Source organism: Melospiza melodia, chromosome 1 (genome assembly GCF_035770615.1).
Source record: "Melospiza melodia melodia isolate bMelMel2 chromosome 1, bMelMel2.pri, whole genome shotgun sequence".
NCBI lineage: Eukaryota > Metazoa > Chordata > Aves > Passeriformes > Passerellidae > Melospiza > Melospiza melodia.
In genome coordinates, this window is record NC_086194.1 from 88444858 (window position 1) to 88471573 (window position 26716).

The window sequence follows — 26716 nt, forward strand, 5'->3', positions numbered from 1 at the left end:
TATTTAAAATGTGCTCTTTGAACTTGTTTCCCTCATCATCCTTTTCCCCCCTTAAAGTTTGGAGAGATCTGAGAATCATGATAAAAAATGAGAAAAAACAGCCTTTCATTATGAATTTATTGAGAAGCAAGAAGAGCACATAGCCTAAGTACAGAATGATTCACGCATCCCTTAAAACACATTACAGAACAAAAAATTCCAGGTAGACTCCGTAAGACTAGAATGATATGAATCCAGTGACATGACATCGATCACTGGAAAAAAGGCATGTTCATCCTATTTTTGTTTTGTCCTTTTGTTTTGTAGTTATAACAAAAGCTGTGCTAGTGGAATCTCCAGACAGGCTCCAGAGAAGATTTAAGATGTTGAGTTCTGTAACTGCATAATATGTGATATATGTGAAAGTCATCTTCTAGCCTGTGTTAGAAATGGATACCTCCATAACTTACTGCAAAAAGTGTTTAGGCTCTCGCCTGTTCTGCCTCATGCTATTTTCATCCTAAAATGAAAGTGTTGGTATTGGATACTTTCTTTTTACAGCTGTATATATTAGAAGAAAAAAGTAGGCTACAGTGTGCGTTTAGAGATAAAATTACCACTAGAGGATCTAGTAACTTCTTGAAAATAGCAAATTTATAAAGAGGAACAGCATGAGAATCACCATGTGAGGATTATTTTCTTCAGAATCATTATAGCATGCAAGCAGCCTACTTGACTTGAATAGTAGTCTGTAGCTTTCATGAAATCGGTTTGTTGCTAATAATAGTCTAAATAATTTTTCACAGTAAAATCGGCACAAGCGACAATGACGTGATCTTGATTAGTCAGCTTTGCTGAAATAGTGTAATCTCCCTGTATGAGAAAAATGCAAAGCAAGAGATTAGCCCATCAGTACTGTATAACTGCTTAAGTTTCTGACTCCTCTTTTTAGAAACAGAACAATTCTTTTCCCATCAAGTTTCTCCAAAACCTTCCTGCTCCAAATGTTTCAGAGGTGGTAAAGGATGTGCCCATATTTTCTGCCAAAATACTCTCCTCAGGGATATCAATGCTGACAGCACAAACTGAAAATTAAACAGTGCAAGGGGAATGAAATGTTTTGCTGCATTAAAAAATCTCTTCAAATCTATAAATTACGTAAATCTGTAAATTCTCATGATTCTTATAAGCAAGCACAATATGGCCTGTGCTGTTTAGTAACTGGAAAAAGAGATGGTCAATTCTCTGGCACTTCTCTTACATGGATCTTGTTGTTCAGTGTTAGTGATATGAATTTTTATAACAGAATGCACTGGGGGAAGTGTGTGTATAGATGACTCAATCTATAATGAATTCCTATATAATAAAACAAGAAGTAGTCTGATTTCCAATTGTGTAGTTGAAAGTACAAATTCAGGCTTTGGGGAGAACTTATATCATTACAAAAAAAAATATCTGAACCTTAAAGAAGCCATGGCTATCTGGTATAGGTCAAGATTGCTCTCTCCAGACACTTGGAGAAGCCCTGTACGGGGAGGTGACCGAGGTGGCTTTAACAGATTTGGAAGAAGATGTGAACTAGATTTATTCACTGGCATATTGGTATATTGCTGGCTCTGCAGTAATTATTTCTGGATTTTTTTGCTGGAGCACAGGGGGGAGAAAAATGTGGGGTAGGAGAGGTTGGCAGCAGTGACCTCCTCGCTTTGAACCACAGAATGCTCCTGCCCTGTTTAGAGCCTTTCTGGCTGTGGAGTAGGAGACATGGCTGAAATGAGTCAGGCTTCTTGGCATTTGCCTTTTATAATGGGATTTTTAAAGCAATACCTGGTCTGTGTCCTCATAGAGAGGTTCAAGAGTAAAACCTAAATTTAGAGAGAGGCCCAATGGCAACATGCTCCTGAGAATAGAGCCTGGTTGTAATTCCTGTGTGGAGTGTGCAAACACGCCTCAGGCTTCTCGGATGAGACTGTTCTTTGCAATGAGCAGAAGAGGATTGCTGTATGGAATAATTCCTTTTTGTGGTGTTATTTGCCTGATTGATTAATTAACAAAAGAGGCTTCCTATTCCTTTTCTCACAAGTATATTAACTTTCTAAAAGCTTATAGTTTAATTCACGAAAAAGACTTCGTAATAGCTAATTTCCATTGCTTATTAGTGGTTAGATTTCTTTTTTCTCCTTCAGAAAAATTTTTTGCTTGTGGTGAAAAGTGTTATTAAAAGAGGCTTGTGATCAGTCTTGGAGTTTCTGCCTCCAGAAACTAGCTGAAAATTCAGCTAATTTGCCCAGAACTGGAGTTTTATTGGAATGTGTGCATGTTTCTGTGGCTTCTGCTTGGTTTAAAGACCTATTCTTCAGTTTGTCTTGAGGCTTTACTACGAAAGTATGTTAGTAAAGCTGCTCCTGGAGCAGGATGATGATTGATGTGAGCTCAGGCACTCCTGTGTGAGACATCAAAGGCAATGCTCAACACAGCCTCTGTGGGTATAGCCTTTAGGGAAGCGGGCTGGTTAGGGTGGGATAACAGCCTGCATAATGGGGGTCCAGCTCCCTGTGTGAAAGCTTTGGGAAAATGAAGGCCCTGGTTGCTGCTTTCACCAAAGGAAGATTGAGACATATGAGATGGTAGCACTTAAGGAGGCTCAATCTTCCCAGAAGCCAGCTATCCTTGTTATCACCTCTGCAGGTCTTGGCAAGCTCAGTTCTTTGGGACTCATGTCTTTGTTCTGTATCCCTGTTCTGATCCTGTTTTCTTTTCCTGCCTGGAGCAATCCAGTACTGAGCAGATCCCAGACCTCATCTTTGAGCCTCTGACATATATTTTATGTCTGCTGCTGAAGAATTGAGAGCTCATGCTGTGCTTCTCCAAGTAAATCTAAGGGGTATTTGACTGACCACCTGAACTCTATGCTTTTTCAGTGGTGACTGTGATCCTTTCTTTGCTACATTCTCAACAAGATGCCTTGATAATCAAAGACTTTGCTTTCTTCCCTTCAATCCAGTCTCTTCGTTGTATGTCTCTAAAAATCCTTTGTTATGTACTGATCAAATATATCTTCATGCTGCACCCAGTTAAGAGACTGTTGCATTCAGCATTTGAATCTATCTTTTTTTGCAGAGTGATTTGGTTGAGCTTCTAGAAGACTTAGCTGTGTGTGGAGTAAAAACCATCTGTAATGGATGACCAGGAAATTCAGAGGAGTGTCTAGAGTACTGCCTGTTTTCTCACCTTCCTAAGAAATTATTTTCTTATTTTAAGGCTTCATAAATTCAGAGAAAGTATTCTTGGCCTAATAACTTGTACCTTCAGTTGCCACCTAGGAGACCTTGGTCTCTTTGCCTGACACCATGTACGTACAGTGGAACACTTTAAATTGCAGTAGTTATCTAAAATGCCTTTATAGCCAGACAGGATGAATGAGCTTCTCCAAATTGTTCAGTTCACTAAGGGCTGAGCAAAACTGCAGCCTTGGTCTCTTGGGAGTCCCCTGGAACTGCTTCTTTTCTTGCTATTTTAAGAGTAAGAGAGGGGGAGCCTACTTAAGAACTCTATGGCTGTCTGACTTAAAGCTGGTACAGACATCTGCTATCCTGAAAAAAAATTTGTTGCTGCATAGTAGTGCCTCTGTAACTATAAGCAAAGCCACTTAATTTCATGTTGAAGAGGATTATTCATATAAAACACTATCAGATCCAGTGTGCCAGCTGGGGAAGCCTGGAATGTGCTGGGGTGATTGCTGGTAGTCCTCTGACCATACCTCATCTGGGAAGCCCTTCTGCTTGGGAACACAGCTGCAACCAACTTACCTGAGGGATTTCTTTGATTCCCAGTGTGACTGGCCCCTCATAAGAGAGATGTTCTGGAAAGCAACAAAGGTGACGGATGGTTAGACATGCAGCATGGGAAGGAAAAAGTCAGCTGATCATAGATGCTTTTTCGGTAACAGCATTTCAAAGCCTCCAGTGACAAGTATTATGGAACTGCAAAATGCTCCATACGCAGTCCTGCAACAGCCCCCTTGGGGGAAATATCAGGATGTCTACTGCCTTATGGGGAAAGCAAGGCAAAGCTTGGGCTCAAGCAGCATCTGCAGCCCATGTGAATGGAAAAGGGGCACATCTTTGCACAGCCAGGTGGGAATACCTATGTCATCACACATCCTGAAAATGAAAGGGGAGGGGGAGACTGCCAGGCTCAAGTCCTTCAGCATGAACCATCAAACACCTGAAGCTGCAGAAGACAAACAGTACTGTTTTGGTAACTTTTAGAAAAAACAATCTGAGCTGAGTATTTCTGTAGGTGTGGACTCCTGACTGCTTGCTGAACATGACTTTAAAGTAATAAAAGCATGTCTGTCTCTCTGCTGAGGGAGCATTCAGCAAGAAGTTACATGAGGTATTAAAGCCATCACAACCGTGTTGGTGACTGGAATAGAGCCTGGGAGTTCCACCTTCCAATCCTCATCTCCCTAATCGTACGAGGCATGCTTGCTCTTGGCTGTTGAAGAAAGGGCAACTTTGGCATTAATGGAGAGAATTAGCAAGCTGTTCTGCAGTTCCTCCTACTTCTTCATAGCTTACTGGGCCAAACTGTGCAGACTTGACTGAAAATAAAACTTGTAGATGTTTCAGTATTTCAGAATTTCTTGCACAACTTGCCCCACACAAGTCATGGAAAAGTCTAAGAACTGTTTAAGGATTCTTTTTTGTAGGTGTCATGAAATATTCCTTACTTTGACAGTGACAGAGGAGTGTTTCATCGTGTTTATATGAGTATGTGCTGGCATTTTGATGCTTGTCACTTCTAGAGAGTTTTAGTCTAGTCTCACTGTTGGTTTAAACTGTTTCTTGTGAAATGTTGGATAAAAGATCTGTAACATCTTTAGATTGTATGGTCTATCCATCTCACCATGCATGGACTTGGAAAACAGTCCACAAAAGTTTTTCCCACAAATTACGTGAAATGTTAGTCTTGTAACAAAATTATATGAAACAATCATGACAATAAGCTAAACTAGGAAAAGGAGAAACCTGAGATATCACCAGTGTTCTACACCTTTGCATTAGTGAGAAGTTTGTTTCATGTAATGCCCTGATGATCCTGGGAGGTGGAGAAGATGCAAAACAACTTAGTGTTGCCCTGAAAAACCTAATCCCAAAACAGAGAACAGAATAAGTATGTCTTGGTTTGTCAATCTCAAACTGATCAGCTATGCTACAGCAATTGTACTGTACTCATTCCCCTCTGCATCCCTGGCTAATTCGTGTGGACAGCAAGAAGTCTTGTTGTTTTCAGAGAGCTGTTGCCATCACCACTCGCTTCTGTGCACGAAGCCAGAGCCCAGGAGTCTGACACATCTCCACTGCAGTGAGCAGTGACTCAAAAATTTTAAAAATACAGTACAGCCCACCTCTTGGTTCACAGCTTTAATAGACTCTAAATGAGAATTAAAGGCACTGAAGACTGCATAATGATGAGTGACTCCCCTGGGAGCTGTGTGTGTCAATGTGATCTAAGGCATATTGGGAGCTGCCCCCTCAGGGTGGTGTGGGCCATGCAGTGCTGGGGCTCGTGCTTTGCGTGTCCTTTTGTTCAGTAGAGAGCCTTGCAGGACTACCTTTTCTTCAGCCAACTCGCAGCCTAGCAAATCTTGGGTGACAGCAGAGAAGGGTGGAGAGGAGACTGGGCTGTGAACAATCACCCAAAGCCCTTCTGCATGGGGACATGGAAACTTCTCTTGGATCACGTGGCTTGTTAGGATCTCATCTAGGCTCTCAGAAAGCCATCCAGAATCTAAAAACATAGATGCAGCATTCAGGCTCTGCAAAGCCTGTATTTTAAAATGAAGTAGGTGTCATCAGGCCATAAATTTGCTTCTGAAATTATGGCAATGCTAATCTCTCATCTAGTGTAGGTAGAAGCTATTTTTCCCCACACACTTCACTGTGATAAAGTAGCTAGATGAATGTGGTCTCAGGGCTCTGCCTCAGCCCACTCTGAGAAGTTTTCCTTGATTGCTCTGATATGTTGTAGCTATGCCTTTGCTCTGTTATCAAAGAAATCATTGTCATGGGCTGTATTATCTTTTAGGGAGCCTTCAAATGCGGAGCAGCAGGTGCTGCTTGTCCAGTTTGAGGTCTGCATTTACTGCTTTATGCTTCCCTTATTTAGCTCTTTTTAAACAGGGGTTTTGCAGTGGTTCAGCTGAATTGTATGGAGGTGCTGGAGAAAGTCCAGTGAAAGGCCACTGATATAATTAAGGGACTAGAACATCTCTCCAATGAGGAGACTAAAACACAGGAGGCTTCTCCTGAACATCAAGAAAGACTTTATTTTTACTGTGAGGGTGAGTGAGCACTGGCAGAGGTTGCCCAGAGAGGTTGTAGAGCATCCCTCCTTAGGTATATCTAAAAACCTTACCCTGCACATGGTCCAGGGCAACTGGCTGTCAGATGGCCCTGTTTGAAGTATGTGGAACTGGATTAGATGACTTTCCAACCTCAACAATTCTGTGTTCTGTAACCAGTTCTTTAGAAAACTTCTGTAACCTTCCTGGTTTCAATGGGGAGGAAGAAACTATGCTGCTTTGGAAGTATGTCCTAATAGGAAAGCAAGGGCAGCTTTCGTTTTCAGCTAGTTGAGACCTGTCAGGAAATACTATGGATTCATAAATCTGCTGAATTTTATCATTGATATTCACTTTGGACCATGGAAACTTCAGTGGATCAGGCTTTTCAAAGACCATTCAGTGTTCCAGTTGCATGGAGATTTCTACTATAATTCCAGAAGTGTAAACATCCTCCAAGGCTTGAAGGACTGCAGTTTATCACAGCATCCTGATTATGCATTTTTTCTCCACATATTCATACATTTTTACATTCCTCCATTAAAAGAGGATGAACACATCTGCTGCAGTAAGTATAACTGTCACAAACACTGAGCCTATCTTATTGAAAGAATTCTATGGTCTTCCTAGAGAAAAGCCCAAACACGGTTGCAAAAAATGCTCACACATTTGGAAGAGCATAAACTATGAGTGCGTTTTTCCAATTAAATATTCCCCTTTTTCTTTGTCTGCTGGTAATTTATGGTACCTGTCAAGGATGCTGTCATCAGTGATTTGCTTTCAGCCCTTTTTATTATAGATTTATCTGAAAGTGATTTCAGTAGAACTGCCTGGAAAATATTTCTATTGTACCACTGAATCAAGGTGATACTACTGTATTTTTGTATCAGCTTTTCACTGTTGTTTCTACCAAAAGGGACTTAGCCCTTTTCATTGCTAGTGAGCATGCTTTTAGTAGTTTCCAGTCTGAGGCAGAGCTTTCAAATGTGTAAGTAAGAACTTCCTGAGGATTACTTCAAATTACTAGTTATCATTTGTCATGAAGATGCCTCTCCTTCCTGACTAAACACCTATAATGAAATTCTCACTCCTCTTTCTCAAATCTTCCCTTCACTGAAAATCTTTATGCGTTCTCACACTCCTATACTATATAAAGGCCCTGTACATCTGCACCCACCTCTTCCTTTTTCTATATTTTAAATATTTTTAGAACTTCAATGCTCCATGTTGGAGTTCTTCTAGGACACAATCTTGCACCGATGCAACTGACACAAGCTTCTGTGGGTGCTATGGATGTAGGAATGATGTGAATGACTGCCAGCTATAGATGTCTAGTTGAGTGGGGAAAAAACATATGTAAATACATGGCCAGGTGAGAAAGATTGACTCTCTTACTGGTGAGGAAAAGGTGAGGTGAAGGGGCTAAGCAAGATGGCATTGTGTGTCAGCCCAAAGACCTAGCTTTGTGGTATAGCTGCTTTCTCAGAAACAGCAACCAACATTCTTAATGTGATAGCCAGTCTTTTAATTCATGTTATGTTCCCTACTTTTATTCACAAGTGCTGTTTTAGAAACTTGCTCACTGTGACACCTGCTGAAAGGGACAATAATGTAAAAGACTGGAGGTCTGACGCAAGGTGGGGGTTTCTCTGTGGTCTGGGGTGTGTGCTTAAGGAATTGTGCAAGTGCTCTGATGGTGCCTATGTCAGTCGAGCCCAAAAGAAAATTTGCAGAGGAGGCAGCTATCTTTTTGTCAGGTGGCTTTGCTTAAGCCTGCAAGCTGTTGTTGGCACATTGCTTAATATTGCCCTGTAGATCTTCCACTCTGATTTTAGTGATTGCATTGGGAAATGTGTTAAATCTTACGTAACTGTTTTCTTTGGAGGAAATGGGGAATAACCAGCACATTCTACTAAAAAAGAGGAAGGCTTGAGTTCACGTTATGCCACAAAGAGTTTAGCAATTGTGTTGCTATTGTTCCTAAATAGGTAATGGCAAATTTCCTTGCAAACTTTGAGCTAACAACTTCACAACAGACACATAGCTCAAAGAAAAAGATCTTGGAATCCTATTTATGAGCCTGAGTGAGCAGTGCCAGACATGACCTTTGGTTAACAAAAATAGTAAATACTATATGATTATGATGAACATGAAATCTCCAGCTATTTTAAGTCTTTCCAGCACAGAGAGTATTTCTAGTCATGAAAAACTGTAGCATTATAGGAGAGCAAATATAAATAAAGAAAAAAAGTAAACTTCCCTCAAATAACGAAGACTTTGCCACATCCGGCTCTTAAAACTCTCTTTTTCTTGTAACTTCTGCTCTGCTTTTCCCCACAAGTGGATCAACAAAACCTGTAGAAGGATGATGTTCTGTCTAATTTTGGGAGAGAGAGAGGCAGGAAATTTTTGGCCTCCTTATGAAAGGCAAGCAAATTCTGTGTGAAACTACATTTAAACTCAGGTCAGGTCTGGCCAGATGTTGGAAATGTTGTCCATACAACAGGGAAAAAGGGGCTCTCCATGAAAAGCTTCAGTTGAAAGGGCTCTCTGCTCTCCTGTGCCTTAGTCTGCATACTTGGCCATTCACAAGTTGTCCTTCCTGCACAGGCATTAGGTCAGATTTACAGCTGTGCTAATATGGTAAATTATGCCTGAACTGCCTTAAATTTGTCTTCAGCTCAATGGGGTAGATTCAACTGTCAACTAATTAAGAAATACCCCATTTTCAGTTTGAACCTGAGAAAGTTCACTTCTTTCCCACTGTGACTTAATTACTAAATAAAAACAGTTACTGGATGAGAGGGTGTATATTAAAAAGTGCATGGCAGACGTCTTTGCATTGAAGTAAGGGTACTTCTAAATGAAGATATATAGTATTATTAAAACAACCAACTATGTGTTTATGTCATAATGTATTTCAATTAACAGAAACAATTGCCTGTCAGTTTAAGATTAAGAGACTTGGAAACCCCAGGAGGTTTTGGCTTTCTAGCTTAATGAGTGAATAGCAGTTTGTGCTCAGCTCAGGACTGGCTCTACTTCTCCTTAATGCATTCACTGAAGGATGTTATTAAGTACTTCATCAGAATAAGATAGTTTTTCAGTAGGTTTGTGGGTGGGTTTTCTCCTCTTGTGATTCAATACACAATTGAAGAAACTTCTGAATTTAATTTTTTTGTCTATCTGGCTTACATGATTTACATAATTGGTTGCTCATGCAGCATTTCTCTATTATTCTTTGTGATAGTTTTGTGCAGTGTGAAATGTCTTAGTAATTTTCCAGGAACTGTCTTCGCAGTAGTGCTGTGCATGCTCTTTAAACTCATGGCCCTTGCACATGAGTTATTGCAGTGTTATCAGCTTGAAGACGTCAGTGACTCAAGGAAAGCAGAGCTTCTGTAACTAGCCGGTGCTCTGACAATTCAAACTGCTCTGTGGCTCTACTTGGTTTTTATAAAATCAGCCTAAATAGATGATCATGATATGAGGGTGATTTAAAAATTAATGGATACATGCCTACTGCAGTCCAGAAGCATGACCACAGCTCTTCTGGACATGGCACAGCTAACTTGGCACTACCTAGCCTGGGTTGTGTCAGAAGGGGCCTTGAGGTGCCCAGGCTGGCCTGGGCCCAAAGATGCCTGGGGGGTTTTCTGGGGGCAAGCAATAGCACTCTAAACCAACTAGAGCAAGTCTTTGCCAGGTGGCAGTGTGACTGGCATGAGCTGAATTCATCTGATTGCTGCATAGGCACATGTTGAACTGAAAGATGCAAACCATAGATGGTAGCAAATAGTATCTTGTTCCAAATACCCTTATTCAAGCATATTTCCTCATAAAGTGATTTAAGAATTGCCTTTAAGGACAGGAGGTGTGACTTCCTTAATAGTGAAGAACATATTCAGAATAGTTGTTTATTTGCTCAGCCATTTCTTTTACAGAAGTAGCCTTTGTTTTTGCCATACTTCTTGCTCACATGACAAGCACGTGCCTCTAAATAGGGCTTATGAACCTCCCTGCTGGTGCATGGGGGTCGCATAACCACAGTTACTTTTAATGGACTTGAAATCCCAGGGGTGTGCAATATTCTGTGATTAAAAGTAAAGCAAGCAAACAGGTTGGGGGGAAAAGCAGGCCCTTCAATTAAAATGTCTCTGTCCTACTGCGTTCCTGTCACCATTAACATGCTGGTGAAGTAAACAGAACATTACAATGTATTGGTGCAGTCAACAGCACAGCAGGCGCATCCTGCTTGGAGTATTCAGTAGCCATCAAACACTGAGAGTGCCACCTAAATTACCTCCTTTCTTCTTTCCACAGAAAATAAGCTTGGAATGACCTGGCCCGCAAAGCGTCTCGGAGTATGTTAGGACAGTCCTTCCATTTACGATCATGTTCATCTTGACATAGAGCTCCTTGATGCTGTGCCCTATACACAAAGAGAAAGAGAGCTCAGAGAAAGTGCAAGGATTAACTTTATTTAAAAAAAGATTCTATTTTTTTCCTCCCTGCTGTTTGAGCCATTAGACTATTTCTCTTCACAGGGGACTCCTGATACATAGAAAGCTGTGCTTCAGGAAGAGGTCTCTAGGCCTTCAAGGTATATGACAGGGGACATAATAGCAGTTCTCTTGAGTGTTAAATAAACTAGGCTCATGACCCTTTTCTGACTCAGAGGTCAAGTGGTGCAGCAAATCTCCTGTCCTTATATCTAAACTTTTCTTGTGTTCTTAGCAGAGGGATCATATTCAATGGGCCCCTGGGAGCAACCTGTGACCTCAAACTGCTGCCTGGGAAAACAGTAACTGGCCTGAGCCAAACCTGTGCCAGGGACCAGCACAGCAGCTTGGCAGTTCTAGGAGGTTGCCTCCTTGTGCTTGGCTTGCTGACGCAGGCAGAGCCAGTGAGGCTACTGGATTTTGATGGAGGTCCTGTTCTCTGACTTATTTGCAAATGTCTGTAGTGTGATTTTTTTCAGGCTTGTTTACCTTTTCAGCCACCTGAAAACTGATGCTCCCTGGACAAATAGCCCACATGTCTGACAGGAAGGGAGACCTTTTGCATGCAAGGAAGCATTCCCAGGTGCTAAAAGACACTTGGCGCACAAATTTATTTTCAACACCAAGAGCATACAGCAGCTCTTTCATATTTATGCTCTGGTAGTACAGGATCTAGATGAGCTTGGGCTCAGGTCTGCAAGATGTGACTTTCCCATGAAAAAATCACAAAGCAAGCAATGGCTAATATTAAAGCGTGCACCCAGTTTTTACCTTTTATTGCTAATCAGTCAGGTGCTGAAGGGTGTAATTTCAGCTAGTGCAGGTGGCAAACTGATGGTGTGACTGCTGCCTCAGGCCAGCACTTTCCCAGAACACTTCCCTGTACACCCAGGAGGGACAGAGGGGTATCCCCATGTTGCTCTGTGGGAGTCCTTTCAGACCCCTACCTGCAAGGGTCACAGCCTTGGAAGTTTGGTGAGGTACTGACGTAAGAATGTGTGTGAGAGTCAGCAAGACTCTCCTCAGAAGACTTAGCTATGAAGATAATGAGCTCTAGAGCAGCCCCTCCTTGGCTCTCCATGTGTACAAATGAAGAGCAGGAGCAGAAAAGGGGCTGAAAGCTGATATGACCTCTTTAGGGTGACAGATGTAGTCTGAGGCCAAGCTGATAACAGAACTAACATTTTTGTAAACCTGCACGGGTTTTGAAATTTCTAAGAAATGAAGCCCATTCATATTTTATAGGAGACTGTAAACCTTGCTTACTTCTTAATACCATCACTCACACATGAATTACCTGTGTACAGTATGAGAAAATAGCAATTCACTTACTTAGGACCGCTGCAGCTCTGATGTTAAAGGTGTGGGTTGCAATATCAGGACAATGGTCAATGCTGAGAGCAAAATCTTGCTGGGGATCTGTTTGAAGACACAAAGTAGTGGGTTACAAGTTGTATCTTTAATGAGATACTTTATTGAGACTGTATATATAATATATAAAATAATAGAAATGTTATAAAAAATAAATTACATATTTCTTAAAAGTTCTCCAAGAAGTGCTTAGCGCTCCCATACCCTGCATTCAATAGCTACTTGTGTCCTTCCTGCCCCTTCAGTCTGAAGTGCACTCAGGTGCTCACCTGTGTGACGTTAGAATCTACTGTGTGGGAAAATTAACTAAGCTCAAAGAAGGAAAGTTCCCCACAATAGTGGGTAGCCAATACTTATTCAATGGTGAAATTTCAGCACAACTGCTTTTCCCAGACTCTGCGCATTGCCATTCCTTCCTCAGCACTGAGAAGCAATGGGTTATGAAGATGTTTATTAATTAATTTGCTTCACAAGATGGCTTGGTGAAGCTGATTAGGAAAGTGAATTCTGGAGTGGGATGAAAAGTCCAAAACTGAAAATGAAATTGTGTTAACTGAGATACTGCAGCACTTTTTTTTCTGGGTCCGTCATCCTGTGATATTTCTAAGCCAGAAAATATTCTACATTTCTCTTTTTCTGGGAGACTTGAGCAGAGCTGTGGGGCCAAAGGAAGCCCTTTTACTGATAATTATCATGAACGTGATTCTTCCCAATTCCTGCAGTATCCCTTTCTCTGCAAAAAGCTCTAAAACTCTTGTAAAACCGTAATTGTTTTCCTACCACTTCCACCTTCTTCCTTGCTAGCCTCCATGAGATCTGATGCTGTGCCTGAAGGCTTGCTGACATGTCACTCTCTGGTGACAGGCAGCAGCAACCACTGACAGCTCAGCTGCCACAACCAATAGAATGTGCAATTGTTTTCCAAAGCTGTGGCAGGAGGGGAAAGATTTGGCCAATTTGGAAAAATACCTTGAGCCTCAAACTTGCTTTAGGCATAGTTTTGTCCCTCATTATGGCTTTCCAGCCAGCCTGTTCATCCAACGTAGTTCTCTGTGGAAAAAAGAGAAGCAGCTGTGGCATGTGCAGAAGCAGCCATAGGCTCCTTGGTTTACTCAGATCTGGTAGTGATAAATATAGACTTGGGAACTGATTTCTCTTTCTAAGTTATTGTTGCTTGAACTAATCTTCTCATTGAGTTGAAAATAACAGGTTGGGAGAATTTTCCTTTGTTGCTGTGGTGAAACTTGAGTCACAAGTGTCCTCTGTGAGGCTGAGCCAGCATCCCCACAGTCTAACCCTGTTTTAGCAGCAGTGCCCCACAGCTATAGCAGCTGGCAATCAGCAAGCCTGTGTGACCAAAACCTGATTGCTTAGAGGAGATCACAGAATGAATGAAAGTGTTGAGAGGACCTGGAGGGCTCTAACTAAGCCAGGCTTTGTGAGCCCACAGACTATCAGTGTGGGCTAACAGCCGAGCCCTTAATTTGGGCAAGTTAAAATGGCTGTTCAAAGGAGGGAGATAAAAAGAACTGATATTTCTAAAGCTCTGTGTCCTTGTGCTGGATTTTGTCCTCCACACCACTAAAGCAGTCTCTGCAGTTGCATAATCTGCTTAGGACAAAAAGTTAGTGCCTGCAGTTGTTTATCAAATGTGGCCACAGTCAGAGGGTTGTCTTTCCTCTTTTTTTCTTATTCCTGTCAGTTCCAGCTTTGTTTTTGCAGCTTCAGAAGCTGTTGGAATCGGTTAGGAGAGCAGTTTCCTGCTCCAGCTGAAAAGCATGTCAAACTTCTCTTTTCTCCAGGGCCGTTACTCCTGCTTCCCCTCTGGTTTCTACCATCTTTCAGGGCTTGGCTTCCGCATTCCTCTGGACTTCTGCTAGAGCCCCTCTTGTTTCTGTTTTGTGTGTGGTGTGATGATAAGGTTCAGGAAGCAGCTGCTCAGATTCAGAGCAATTTGGGCATTGATGCCTACAAATAGTGCTGGTTGTCGAGTTACTAAAATTGTTGGGTCTGCAGTTTCAAGAGGGAGTACGGTCAAACATGGCAGTAGAACATACATAATGTCCTTTTCTTTTCAAAGGCTGTACTTTAATGAACAAACTAAATTGTGGTGTTAGGGCTAGAATTTGAACTTTTAGTTTAAAATTTCTCAGCACTGAGTGGAAAGGGTATGTTCATGAAACCAAGATTTTTTTGAAAGGTTCTTACAATGACCCTGATCTCAGGGTAATTTTAGTTTGGATGTCTGTTTATTTCTATGGGTTGAGGTCCTTTGACAGATGATTCATTTCATAGTGCATTGTAGCCATGGATGTCTTTTACCGCACTGCTTGTGATGCAGCATAGATCCTGACATATCCAGGAGGTGCTGTTTGGTCCTCAAAGAGAGTGTGGAAGCACTCACATGAGGAATTCCAGAAAAATTTGTGAATTGGAGCACTTGAATTTTCTGTTGTTACTCTGTTGCTGACAAATGTAAAATTTTCCACTGCTAAAAGAACCCAAATTAATTTTCTGACCATCTCTGTGGAAATTCCTGCTCAGAATTAGCAATCCAATTTTGCAATCTTAGATACTGTGGCATATATGGGGACCTCCTCCTGAAATCAATTGAAAGAATGGCTGTGTTGCTAAAGCTATGGGGCCAGGGAGTCTGGATTCCCAAACAAGTAGGGAGAAACGTTGCTACTATAACAAAACTAATGAAACTTCTGGGTTTTAGCTGCATGACAAGTGAAGGAATCTGTAAATTCAGCTGGGCTTTATGCACTAAGGGATTGTGCCATCCCCCTCTTTTCTTAAATCGTGAGGAGTGCCTCCTGTGGCCAAGGCGACTCAAAGCAATTGCCGTTTTTGTTTTTCATCTCGGATGTTCGACTGTGAGTCACTGTGTGTCTCCTATGGAGGTTTAATACTTATTCTTCCGTGTTTGCTTCAGTCTGAAGAGAGCTGGTTAGACTGAAAAAAAATACATGTTATGTCTTTCACATGTGCAGAGCAATAACATTTACTGTTAGATCTCTAAAATACGTGGGGCTGCCCTTCAGCCTTCCACTTCCCTGCATCATTTCATGGTGCACAGTACTGTATGTTCCCAGACTTCCCTCCACCTACTCCCTTCAATCTGCTCCCTCTCCCATAATTAAAGCTAGACACTCTTTAACTGGTTGCAGAATTTTGCTTTTCCAGTTCAGTTTTGATAAATCACCAACACTCAAAATGTTGTTGGAAATTTTGCAAACACATTGAGGTTTATCAGTAAAAATCTGCTTACTGAGGGGGAAAAGGGCATTTTTTGTGTATCTAGTGAGAAGGACTTAGGCTGCAACATATTTACAGCTAGCATGAAAAGTGTCTGGAAGCAGAATTTTGACTCAAGTTTCTCTCTAGGCAATACTTAATTTTGGGCAACTGCTCTGGGAAACGAGAGAGCCTTTGGCTTTGTGAACCGTCCATGCACTCCAAGATTTTCCAGACCTGTTATTTGAACCTGATGCTGTGCCTGAGGCTGAGCTCCCAACTGTATCTAGCACTGAATGTCCAGCTTTCACTGAAGACTGACTTCTGTAGTACAATCCTGCTTTGTGAGAGGTGAATTTGGGATGTACCTGGCATCTTGCTACCAATCACCCCTGACATGGCTTAGTGCCAGCTGAGCCCATGCATCCCACCACCTATTTCACCCTTACCCAAATACCCTGGTGAAGATTTGTTCCTGTATTGATTTGGGATGAGGTTTTCCACATGCACTGGCACCACAGTGCAAGATTTCAGCCTGACTTGCTATTCGAGGTGCTCTCAGTGATGGGTTTGGCTGGGTTTCTCTTAGGAGACTGAGCAGGTGTGTGTAGTACAGCCTAGAAGCTCAGATGAGTTCCTGAACTCCTCTTTCTAGAGCTTTTCCCCCCTGCTTTTGTTCTTAGTAGAAGGTTCATAGGTAGATTGGCTCAGACATATTTACAGCAGTGTAACCTCAGTGACAAGGACAACAGATGGGAAGTCCCTTTTGTGCCCTGGTTACTGCAGTTGTGGGGCCAGTGGCTTCTGCCCCTGCTGAACATGGGTGTGCACAAAGGCACAGGGCTGTGAGCTGGGGGTGCCTTTACAGCCTCCTGGGAGGGGCTCTCCAGAGCACAGGATGAAGTGGACAGCTGGGAATGATAATGTGCTAACCCACTGTGGCAATGTCCCTTAGAGCCTGAGCTGCTGCATGATTAACTGGGCATTACAGAAACTGCACGGCCAGATGGGAAGCACCTGTTCTAGGAATTTTGCTGCGCTGGTGTTCAACAGCCTCTGTCTTTTATTCTTCTCTCTCCCTTCCCCCCTCTTCCCCCTCTTCCCCCCCCCCCCCCCCCCCCATCTTTTTTACTATCCTGTACTGGTTTTCCTCTCTTCTGAATCTGCTCTAAAATCATATTGTTTCCATATGAGCATGAAAATCAGTGGTATGAGTGAATAGTAGCAGCAAGCAGATGAGCTTTGCTTGTAAAAGTCCACATCTGTAAGCCTTGGAGGGGTAAGAAGACCCTCCAAACTGGTTAGCTTTGGGTGTTTCAAAATAATACTTTTAGGAGCAGATAAGGCACAGAATGGAATGAAATGCACAACTGCACTTGGCTAGGGTCAGGTAAGGACAAGCTGGTGCTAGAGGAGATGGAAATTAGCACAAGGAAGAAACATTTAGCAATTACCCAATACTCCTTACCTTCAAAGCTCTTAATAAAATTAAATCATTAGTCTTTACAACATTCAAGGTGATGAAAGGAGAGGGAAAGAATGAGGAACTGTTTGGGATTTCAGACTTTATGTATTTGTTCAACAATTTCCCTTTAATGCCTATTTAAATGAATTAACCTGAATGCTCAAGGTTATATTTGACACTGGAATCTACTTATAGGCTACGGAGGAAGAAGCATCAGGTGAATTAGCAGCTCTCTGGTTATGCATCTGCATTTCCCTGAGCACCTTCAGTTTAATGAACTTCCATTTAGGCCTGCCTTCACTGCATGCCACTGCCACCTCCAGATGTGACTGGGAAGGGCAGAGTGACCCTCTGTTCAGAGAAGAGCAGAATAAATTGGGAGACTCACACTGGCCGTGTCTACTTTATCATCAGAATACTTCATCCTAAGACACTTGACTTAGCCATGACCAGCTCCAGGCTCCTGCCTAATTCAGATTGGAACTCTGGCCTAGTTCAGTTCAGTCACTCTGGCCTCATTTGCAGAAGTCACTGTATTTTTTATCACCTGAACTCTTCTGGCTTGTTTAGGCAACATAGAGGAGAAGGAATAGAGAAGATTAGAGTTTGTGTATCCTTAATGTCCTGGGGTTACAGACTGTGGGAGTTCCCCTTTGCAAACAGTACTATCAACTTGTGGTTTCTGAGGTTGCTTAAACCCAAACGTCCGAAGCTTTTGGAGATGTCCAATGGAGTGAATAACTCTGCTTCCTTTCTGATAAAACCTACATGGCTGTAGAGGGAAGCCTGAAAATTTGGTTTCAGTATAATCTATAAAAACTAAAAAAGCCCAGGACACTAGCAAAAGAAACTTAAAATGTAACTTTAAAAAAAAAAAAAGGTTTATACAAGTTAAATAATTTCCAGTCCTCTCCCAAAAATACTGAACACTGGTAATGCATAGAGCATTTATATATTTCTTGGTTAGATTGAGGCACAGGCATTACTGGCTGATGCCTATGACCTTAGTTTTGCAGCAAGGTGATTTCAGTGTCTTACAAAGTTAGTTTAAATAAAAGACAAAGATTTTGTCTTTTGATATTTCAAATAAAACTCATTGGAAAGCATAAAGGATGTCCAAATGTGCAAATATTAAGAGACAGTAACTTAGAAGGCTTCTCCAAATGTCAGGTGGAGAGGAGAGGAAGAGACTTTCTGGCAGCAGGCTGATGTGATGGATGAGGTAGAGGGAAGCCCCTGTGAAGACAGAAGGTGTGAGGGGCTCTCTGCCTGTGCAGGGCCGTGTTTGGGGATGGGGGTGTCACTGGCATGCGTCAAGCAGCCTTGTCAAAGACATGCCCTGAGTCTCCCTGCCTTTTCCTGCCTGAACCACCTTATCTAAGAGCAAGCTTGTTAGATCTGTTGGCTGAGGATTGAGGGGAGGCTTAGTATCTGAGGGCTCTTTCCTTGCTTTTGCCAGAGGTAGTATTTGGGAAAGGGGAGTTTCTGTGCTTTGTGTGGTATGACAAAGCTTTATCCAAGTCTGTCTAAGAGGACAAAACTGAAAGATGCAGGCTTTGAGAGATAGCACATATAGATCTGTACTTGATAATCCTGGTTTGTCCTAGTTAGCTTGAGAGAGAAAGGCAGACAGGGCAGGCTTCAACTACAGCAGTGTAACAAGAAAATACTGCATTAATCTGGGCCCAGCAGGGACTGTATTAGAGAGAGAAAGTCTGTGTTCTTCTGTTGGTAAGAAAACACCATGCACTGGATGAATAAAACACTTACAGTAACTGCCTGTATTCCTAATCAGAGCTGTCTCTTCCCTCTTGAATGTGTTGGCTTTTTTTAAAATAATTTTTTCATAGTGCCCTACTTGAGACTGAGATCTCTGGACATCAGTGCTTGCCAGAATGACTGGGGATTCACAACACACTTTCAGAGTTGTGTCAGAAATAGAAACAAACATTGCTGGAAACTGCCCTGCTGTCAGACACATGCCATGCTCTGGGAGAGCAGCTACACCGCTGATTATACAGAACAGTAATCAGCAGCATATAAATGGGCTAAATGTTCCCATTTTCTCGTGATGGGTTTAAATCCACTACAGGAGCATGGCAGGAAGCTACAGTTGGAATGGCATGCTCCCTCTGCTGAGGAAACTAGCTGGGTTCCCACCTGCCTGATGACTGCTGGATCATTTGACAGGAGCCATCCATCTTCAGGTGAAGAGGAAACTGAAGCACTGAAATAATTTGTGGTAGTTTTCAAAATGCTAGCTTTTGGCAACTAGAAGCTCTCCTGAGTCTAAAAGCAGCATCTGGAACAGACCAAAGGGTTTTGATTTGGTGTGTGGTGAATCTGTAAAGGGCATTTGGCATCTTGTCCCTGATGGCTACTGTTTTTCCCTAGTTTTAGGTTGCCTCCTTAAAGTTGGTTCAGTGACACCAACACACAATAATGCTGGTGTAGTTTTTTCATTTTGAGGTGTTAATTTTTCTTAGAATACTTTGGATGTTTTTCCCAATGGCTATTAAATTGCTGTGAGTGTCTGATCTCCTGCCTCTATTTTCTTTGCTAAACTGTAAGAATAATAGGGTCCAGATATATTTTGAGGCCTTGATGACAGCTTTAGATGAGATGATGTGCAATGTCAAGGAAGTGTGGCAATGTCATGAAAGCGTAGCAATGCTTTATTGCTTAGAGGCTTACAGAGAAAACTTTGCATAGGAGCACTCATCATCAACTGTGGTTTGTTTTTGCTCCTGACTTTATGCAGCCTTTTGATAATTTCTGCTTTATATAATACAGGAGCTAATCTCAAATTTTACCAAATTTTTAAAATGGCTGTGACTCACCTGTTTAGTGTATTAGAGTGCTCCCTCCGTAGGCTCAGATTCAGTATCCAATAGCAAATGACAATATTTCCTTGCCCACAGTATTTCTTGATTGCAATGTAATATACCATTTTTAGGTATGTCTCTCCTATATTTTTCCAAAGGATAGAACATAGTTTTCTATGGCTTGCTTTCTGAACTGTTACCACCCATCCTTACATTTACCTGAGTGACTCGGTGGCTACAGCAACCAAAGACGTGGCAAAAGTGAGTAGGTGGAAAACATGCCAACCAGTTTAGATTTATCAGCTGCAGATAAGCGAGAGAGGCTGTCTGTGCTTAACATAAACAACCCTCTTGCAGTCCATGGTGCAGGACCTTAATTGATTTGGTGAAGAATTTGGCTCTGTGAGGAAACCACTGAGAACTAAATTAGATGGGAGAATTTAAAGCCTGGTGGGAGAAGTTCAGCTGAAGTTAATTCTCTCCACTACTAGTCTCACTGAAAGCATTAATATTGATTTTACTGAAAGATTTAAAGTCTAGGTACTGAATCTAATGTTTTTGCCAGGGTGCCTTGGAGGTATGAAATTGTCTCCTGCTCCTCAATGTCATTTACATTTTAAAACTTACTAAGTACTCTCCTCACCTGAACGAAGGGCAAAATGATGTTCAGAATCACCTCAAGAGTTCACATAGAAAAAAGAAAGTTTAAATCCTCTAATGAGATGTGGAGGATGAAATAGATGGGATAGTTTTAATTCATGGAGGGACAAAAATTAAAAAAAAAGATTTGCATGCACACTCATAACTATGCTACCTTGATTCTGATGATAGTTTCAGTTTGTTAGGATCTGGTGCCAGAAATATATATGTACACATCTGGTCTTCCCCTTGGAATATGTAAGTTATACCAGATGAATTCAACAGCAAAGCTATGACAGTAAGATGACTTGGACAGAGTAAACACACAAAAAATTGTTTTCAAGTGGAATTCTTAAGTTCTTTGATTGTTTGCCCATTAGCAATCTATGCAACAAAAAATCAGAGGGGAGTTGGTGTCGTGTGGCTTTAAATAATTTAGAAGCAGAAGCAATTGCTGGAGACTGTTTGAGGGAAATAAATAAATAAGTCCAAGAGAAGCATCTGGCTCAATCTGTCTGCCAAAAATCCAAAGAACAATGGAAAAAGAACCTCTTTTTACCAAGTGTGTGGAAGAATTTTTGCCCTGAAGCGGCACGAGTGAGAACTTTTTGCAGACCTTTCTTTCCCAGCTGAAGCTATCAGATTACTTACATCCTTTAAGTAAAGAATATTAGTGTGTGGTCAAGGAGGGAAAAGGAATAGTTAGACTGGTTGACATAGAGAACAGAAGGTGATGTGCTGTAAAATTAACACCAATTTCACAGTACTGTTTACAAGTTGGTATTGCTGATTGAGCAGGTGTATTTTTAAAAATACATCTGATGTTACAGTTGTATTTTTAAAAAATGAACAAGTGAAATTTAAGAAAAATAGTATCTTTGATCTCTCAGTATGAAGGAGAAAGTATAATGAGTGTGTGAGGGGGACCCTAGTAAGCCTGAAACTCTTCAGAAAGGACTGACAAATCATCAGGAAATTGTGAGCTAATTGGTCTCTGTCTCCACTTGTTTTATTTTAAGCACTGAAAAGTTCCCTCAGTACAGAGTTTAACAGGAGCATGTCTGTAATGCTCTGTCTGACCAGAGTGGCTTCTACACCCTGTTGAGTTCAAGGGGCCATTTTGACAGAGGTCCAAATCCGAGCTCACACATTTAAAGAAAAGCCAAAAAAATGAGAGTTCCTCTATCTACGAATGCAATTTAATGCAAGTGTGTACTGAAGTGGGCAGTGCTACTCTCTCCTGTTGTGCCACTGGAGGCCAGGAAAAAGGTTTATAGAAATGACACTGCTTCAAGTGTGACATAGAACTGTGCAAGCAAACATGGAGCTCATTGGACATAAGTTCAGCATGACCTTCCTCTGTTTTGGAAGAGGCATTGTCATGTAAAAATAATTTCCTAGATGACCAGCTTGCCCTGGCTCTTTGTCTAGCAGAAGACATGAATTATAGCAAACGTTTACCCATATCCCTATATATGCTTTATTATTTTAAAATTTGTAGATATACAGATCTAAAACTTATGAAGAGTGCAGCCAATTTCATATTTAATTCAGGAGGTTGAAATGAGTACTGATTGTTTGCTCCTTCTCCTGAAACTTTAATGGCTATTAACCTTACTTCAGACGAAAAACAGAAGAAAAAGAAAACAAAAGCAGATATAAACTGGGAAAAAATGTTTGTCTATATTTAAAAATCTCATGTGGTCTAAGCAGTCTTTTATAGAGTCTAGGGAATATTTCTGAAGATGTCATCTTTGAATACTACTGCTTTGGCTCTTCTGAAGAGCTCCCTGAAATTCCCTGTTATTTATTCCTGTGCACAGAAAACAAGTCCTTAATGGTTGATGGTGTCCATACTATTTTTTAGAACCTTCTGTCTTATCAGTGTTTGTTTCTGCACTGTAAAGAAACCTACAGTTTTAGGCAATGAGCAGCTCTAAGTTCTCCCAGGTCCTAATCTGAATAATTTAATTAAATAATTAGCAAGCTTGCTGGTCAAAACAAAAGCAGGCATTCTGAAGCACTAAAGTGTTAATACAGGCCCACCTAACATTTCAAGAAAGAGCTGTAAAAATAGTTGGAAAATATCCAGGAGCAATCACCTGCTTTCCCTTATGAAGGGGGTCCCATTTGAACATTACATACTAAGAATGTTTTCATGGCTAATTAAGACAATTAGGCTTTACATGAATGATCTAGAAGCAGGTGCTGGTAGATGTGTTAGGGAGTTATGTTCTGTTGTCTCTGACTGCATTGCACTTTGCACTTCCAAGTGGATGCCTATTACTCAAATAACACTGGAATCTGCCCAGGGCACTTTGTTACCATTGCCTACCTGCCCTTCCCTTCCCAGACAATTGCCTTTTATAATGTAGCTAGAAAGATCAAAAGCATTATTACAGTGAAATTAAAAGGGGTAGAAATTGGCCATTTGTGTAGCAGGTTCTTTTCATGTCTGTGCATGGACTTGCCAATTACTGTTCTCTTTTCTCAGTCAGAGATGTTAACCTGTGCTGCTTTTATCTCAGGATCTCTGCCCAGGTTTCTAAAGTGATTTGTGGTCATTTGAGATCTTCCTTCATTTTTGTCACTTGTTCCTGAGAGGAAGAGTGGCCCTAATAGGAAATGTCTTGCTATTTATAGGCTGTCTTGGTGTTATGTCTCCTGTGGTTACATAGAGGAGGCAGCACACTGTCTATTTACTCTACTTTTAGACCACCTGCCTCTCAGCTTGATTTTCTTACCATGGACTTGCTGCTGAGATTTTTTGTCTGATTTCTTTTTTACAGTTGCATTATACCGATCACTAGGATCTTGTCCAGCCCCTTCTTTTCATGCGTGACTTGGAGTCCTGGTTACAGAACATTTTGTCTGATGTGGCTGAGTGGGAATGGGGATGCTTTCTATAGGATCCAGGGCATGGGCTGAGGCTGGGGGCCTGATGCATGCCTGTATCTTACATGCTATAGGAGCAAGAGGCAGCTAGAACAATTGCTTGTGACCAGCAATTGCAACTTACTCCTGGCTACAGGAGATGGCTTCACTTTCTCAATTATCCATCTAAATTTCTCTGTTGCATTAATCACAGTTATATTAGCCCATATTTTTGAATTTAGTCATATTTTTCCTGCATTATAGGAGAGGATCTGATAAACAGCAAGGCAAAAATGGGTACTTGGCTCCTCTTTAAATGCTCAAACTGAATTCCAATAATTTGTTGAGAGAAGACATTAAGCTCTAGAAACAAGTTGTGAAGTACTTGATAAAAAAATCTTTTAACATCTTTGTATTTTACTTGATTCAATCCTAATTCCCTGATAGCATCCTAGAGTCTATAGTAACAACATTAGAGGTGAAATCCTCACCCTCTTGAAGCCAACAGGCAATCCTTTACCTAAGATTTTGTACTTGTTACTTCACTGTGGCTCCTGATATCCTCCAAATGGGACATCCTCTGATACCTTCACTGGAGCAGGAAATACGAAAGGGATTTCTCAGACTGGAGGGACATATGGGGCAGTATTCCTCTGAAACAGCTAAGGAGTGTGGGAAGTTGCCTAATATCAACTCAGTGGTTGCTGCCATTACAAATTTGTAATGGGAAGATTTGATGGGAAAGGGTCTTGTCAAACACTGACAAGTCTGTGTCCTCCTGGGTGAGAACAATTGGCAGGACACATGGAAAATGGAGTTATGTTCTGCCCATCTAGTTATGGCTTACAGTGAAATGAGGTAGGGAGAAAGCTCCCCTTCTCCTGAAAGGGCGATCAGCACCTTGTGCACCACTGTCAGCTTGCCAGTGAGCTCAGTAAGGACAGGGTCTTCTCTGAAGCAGATGTGGACTACTGTACTTGGATTGATCCTGCTGACCTGTGGATTGTGGGGCTTGACCCCAAGCACCTTAAATTCTTCTCCTTTATGCAAACTGCTGGATTATGAACTGCATCAGCAGCAATGCAGATGGTGTATCCTGGGCTGATGCTACACGTGATAGCCTCTGGAAAAAGGCAAGGCAGGACATTGTGATGGCACTTGTAAGTTGCCTCATCTTACAAGTGCCAGAGCAGTAAGGGAGAATAGAACCTGACTTCAAACAAGGAATCTTATTTAATTCTTGCATTGTTACCACATCTATGTAATCTTTTCATCTCCCATAGCTGTACCCAGGAGAACAGAAGACCACTCTAAGTGGTGGGACCTGACCTTATAATCTCTGGCTCGTGCTTCTCTAGCTGTGAATTCTCCCTGAATGAATGTTCCTCTTATCTTTCTGTTCATGGCAAACCAAAGGAAGTGACAGAAACAAATGACTCTAAACAAATGCATATTGTTAGCCAGGCCAGTGATGTGCACAGTAAGAAGCAACATTTAACTGGCACATGCCAGCAGACAAATTCATCATACTTTGAATTCACTCAGAGTGTAGCCTGTGCCACTGTGTCAAGGCATCTAATGCTGACTGAGACCTGTTGAGGGAACAGAACTCTCTTATGCAATAAATTTTTACTAAAATGAAGGCAGCACCAAAGTCTGTATTCAATATCTAATTAAATATTTTCTTAATGCTTTACACCCATTTATAGAACGTGAAGCCTGACTTTAGTCCCCTGGGAGCAGACCAGTAAAGAATAGCATTACAAATATTTATTTACTTCTCTTGTCCCTCACTGGCTTTATTTTAATGGGTGTGCAAAAACGAATGAAAGCTACAGGAGAGGAAAAGCTCCCGGGAAAACCCTTTGTAACTGGATGAATTGGAAAAACAAACTCTAGGGTGCTCATTTGCCATGAATCGCTTTTCAAATCACGTGTGGACAATGAATGAGGCGTCTGTGAATCTAATTCCCTTTGTCCCAGTTGTAAAGCAGATCAGCACAATAGGCGAGGCACACGGCCAGCAAAGCAAGAGGTGGAAAGCAGGCACCATTCAGTGAATTCATTTTCAGTCAATTCCAGTGTCGCTTGCTCCTTTTCTTCTCTACAGATTTAAAGAACAAACAAAACCCTGTGATCCCTGGGAAATGCCTCTGGTAAGGGCCGCTGCTGAAGTCTCACTAAGCACAGTGGCAATGGCAGAGAACATGAATCCTTCCCACTGTCACACTGGGTCCCTTGTCATTCCTAGCGGGAGGACAGAAAGCACATCACCACATTTCCATCGCACATTAGAAAAGCAGCAGATCAGTGCATTGAAGAGCCTGTTTCATCCCAAGGGTAAAAAAGTTAAAGACCTAGGGTCTTCCTATATTTTTTTTTTAACCTAACTTCAAGATAAAGATCTTAGTCATCTCTTTCATGCTAAACTGGGTTTTTCACAGCAGTTTATTATTCTGAATTAAGTTACATTATTTCCTCTTTATTATCTTCTAAATACAGTTAGGTTTGTGTGTGTGTGAACCAAAACCAGCTGTACTTGAAACATGAAAAATATTTTAGATGTGAAACCCAGTGGAAGTTTGGGAGTGTAACCCTTCCATTCACTGCCTGGCTTTATAAGCATCTCTCACTGCATAGAAGAATAACTCTGCTGAGCAGCTGAAAGGAAAATGGAAATGTAAAAAAATCTCACCGCAGCTTTTGTAATATATTTCCAGGTTGTCCTCTTTGCAGACTGTGTGCGTAGGCCATTGTGTGCTGGCATTGATGTAAAGCAGGACTAAGATGAAAAGAAGAGCATTTGATGTCTTCATGGTGGTGGTGGTAGTTTGCAGGATCACTTCTGCCTCTTGCTAACACTCTGGAGGGAGATGTTCCTTCCTTTCTCCAAGGGACACGGGACTTACAACATTCGTGCCTGCAAAAGGGTTAAGTGAGCCAGTGCAGCCTCAGCTTCCCACAATGCGGTATAAACAAGAGGCTAATCAGAATTGGAGGGTGTTATTTCCGTGTTCTTCAACTTCTGCTTTCTGCTTGGTGTTCAACTAATGACAAATGAGCTAATCACACCTACTCACTGCCCAGCATAGTCCTGCCTTGGTGCCTGCTGGAACAATGCAGCAATGTGTTTATTTCTGCTCTTGCTGCCAGTTTCTTCTCTTGAAGTCAAAGCATTTGGGACAAAACTTCAAACAGACTTATTTTGCAGCCTTCTGGCTGAAAAAAAGTTGCAATCCAAATTGCCCCATCTTAATCACACAAAGTCAGCCCAAATTTTGGAAAATGAACAGTTTGGTCTCTATGTTTTTCCTAGTAACAAATCTGTCGTCTGGAGAGAAGGGAGGTGTGCCTGATAAAGCTGACACCACATAAGCAAGACTTGAAACTTTTGGGAATGAATTCTTTCTGCTTGACTATGCTAAATCCTTCATTTACATTGATTTTGTTCAGTGTTTTTTTGGGAATATAC

The 26716-nt window shown here is 41.5% G+C and overlaps 1 protein-coding gene and 2 long non-coding RNA genes across 3 annotated transcripts in view; 2 read left to right on the forward strand and 1 right to left on the reverse strand.

Moving 5' to 3' along the window:
* Positions 1-26716, forward strand: part of LOC134420844 (uncharacterized) — a 155238-nt gene that overhangs the window by 48517 nt on the left and 80005 nt on the right. The gene's annotated exons all lie outside the window — the stretch shown is intronic.
* LOC134420854 (uncharacterized) overlaps positions 1-26716 on the forward strand; it is a 56633-nt gene that overhangs the window by 7939 nt on the left and 21978 nt on the right. The window lies entirely within an intron of this gene.
* LY86 (lymphocyte antigen 86) lies at positions 104-26301 on the reverse strand. The gene is made up of 5 exons (XM_063161179.1): positions 25940-26301; positions 12163-12249; positions 10632-10760; positions 3789-3841; positions 104-852 (listed from the first exon to the last, which is right to left on the reverse strand). Exons 1-5 carry the CDS (start codon positions 26058-26060, stop codon positions 757-759), a joined length of 486 nt encoding a protein of 161 aa, XP_063017249.1. The 5' UTR covers positions 26061-26301; the 3' UTR covers positions 104-756.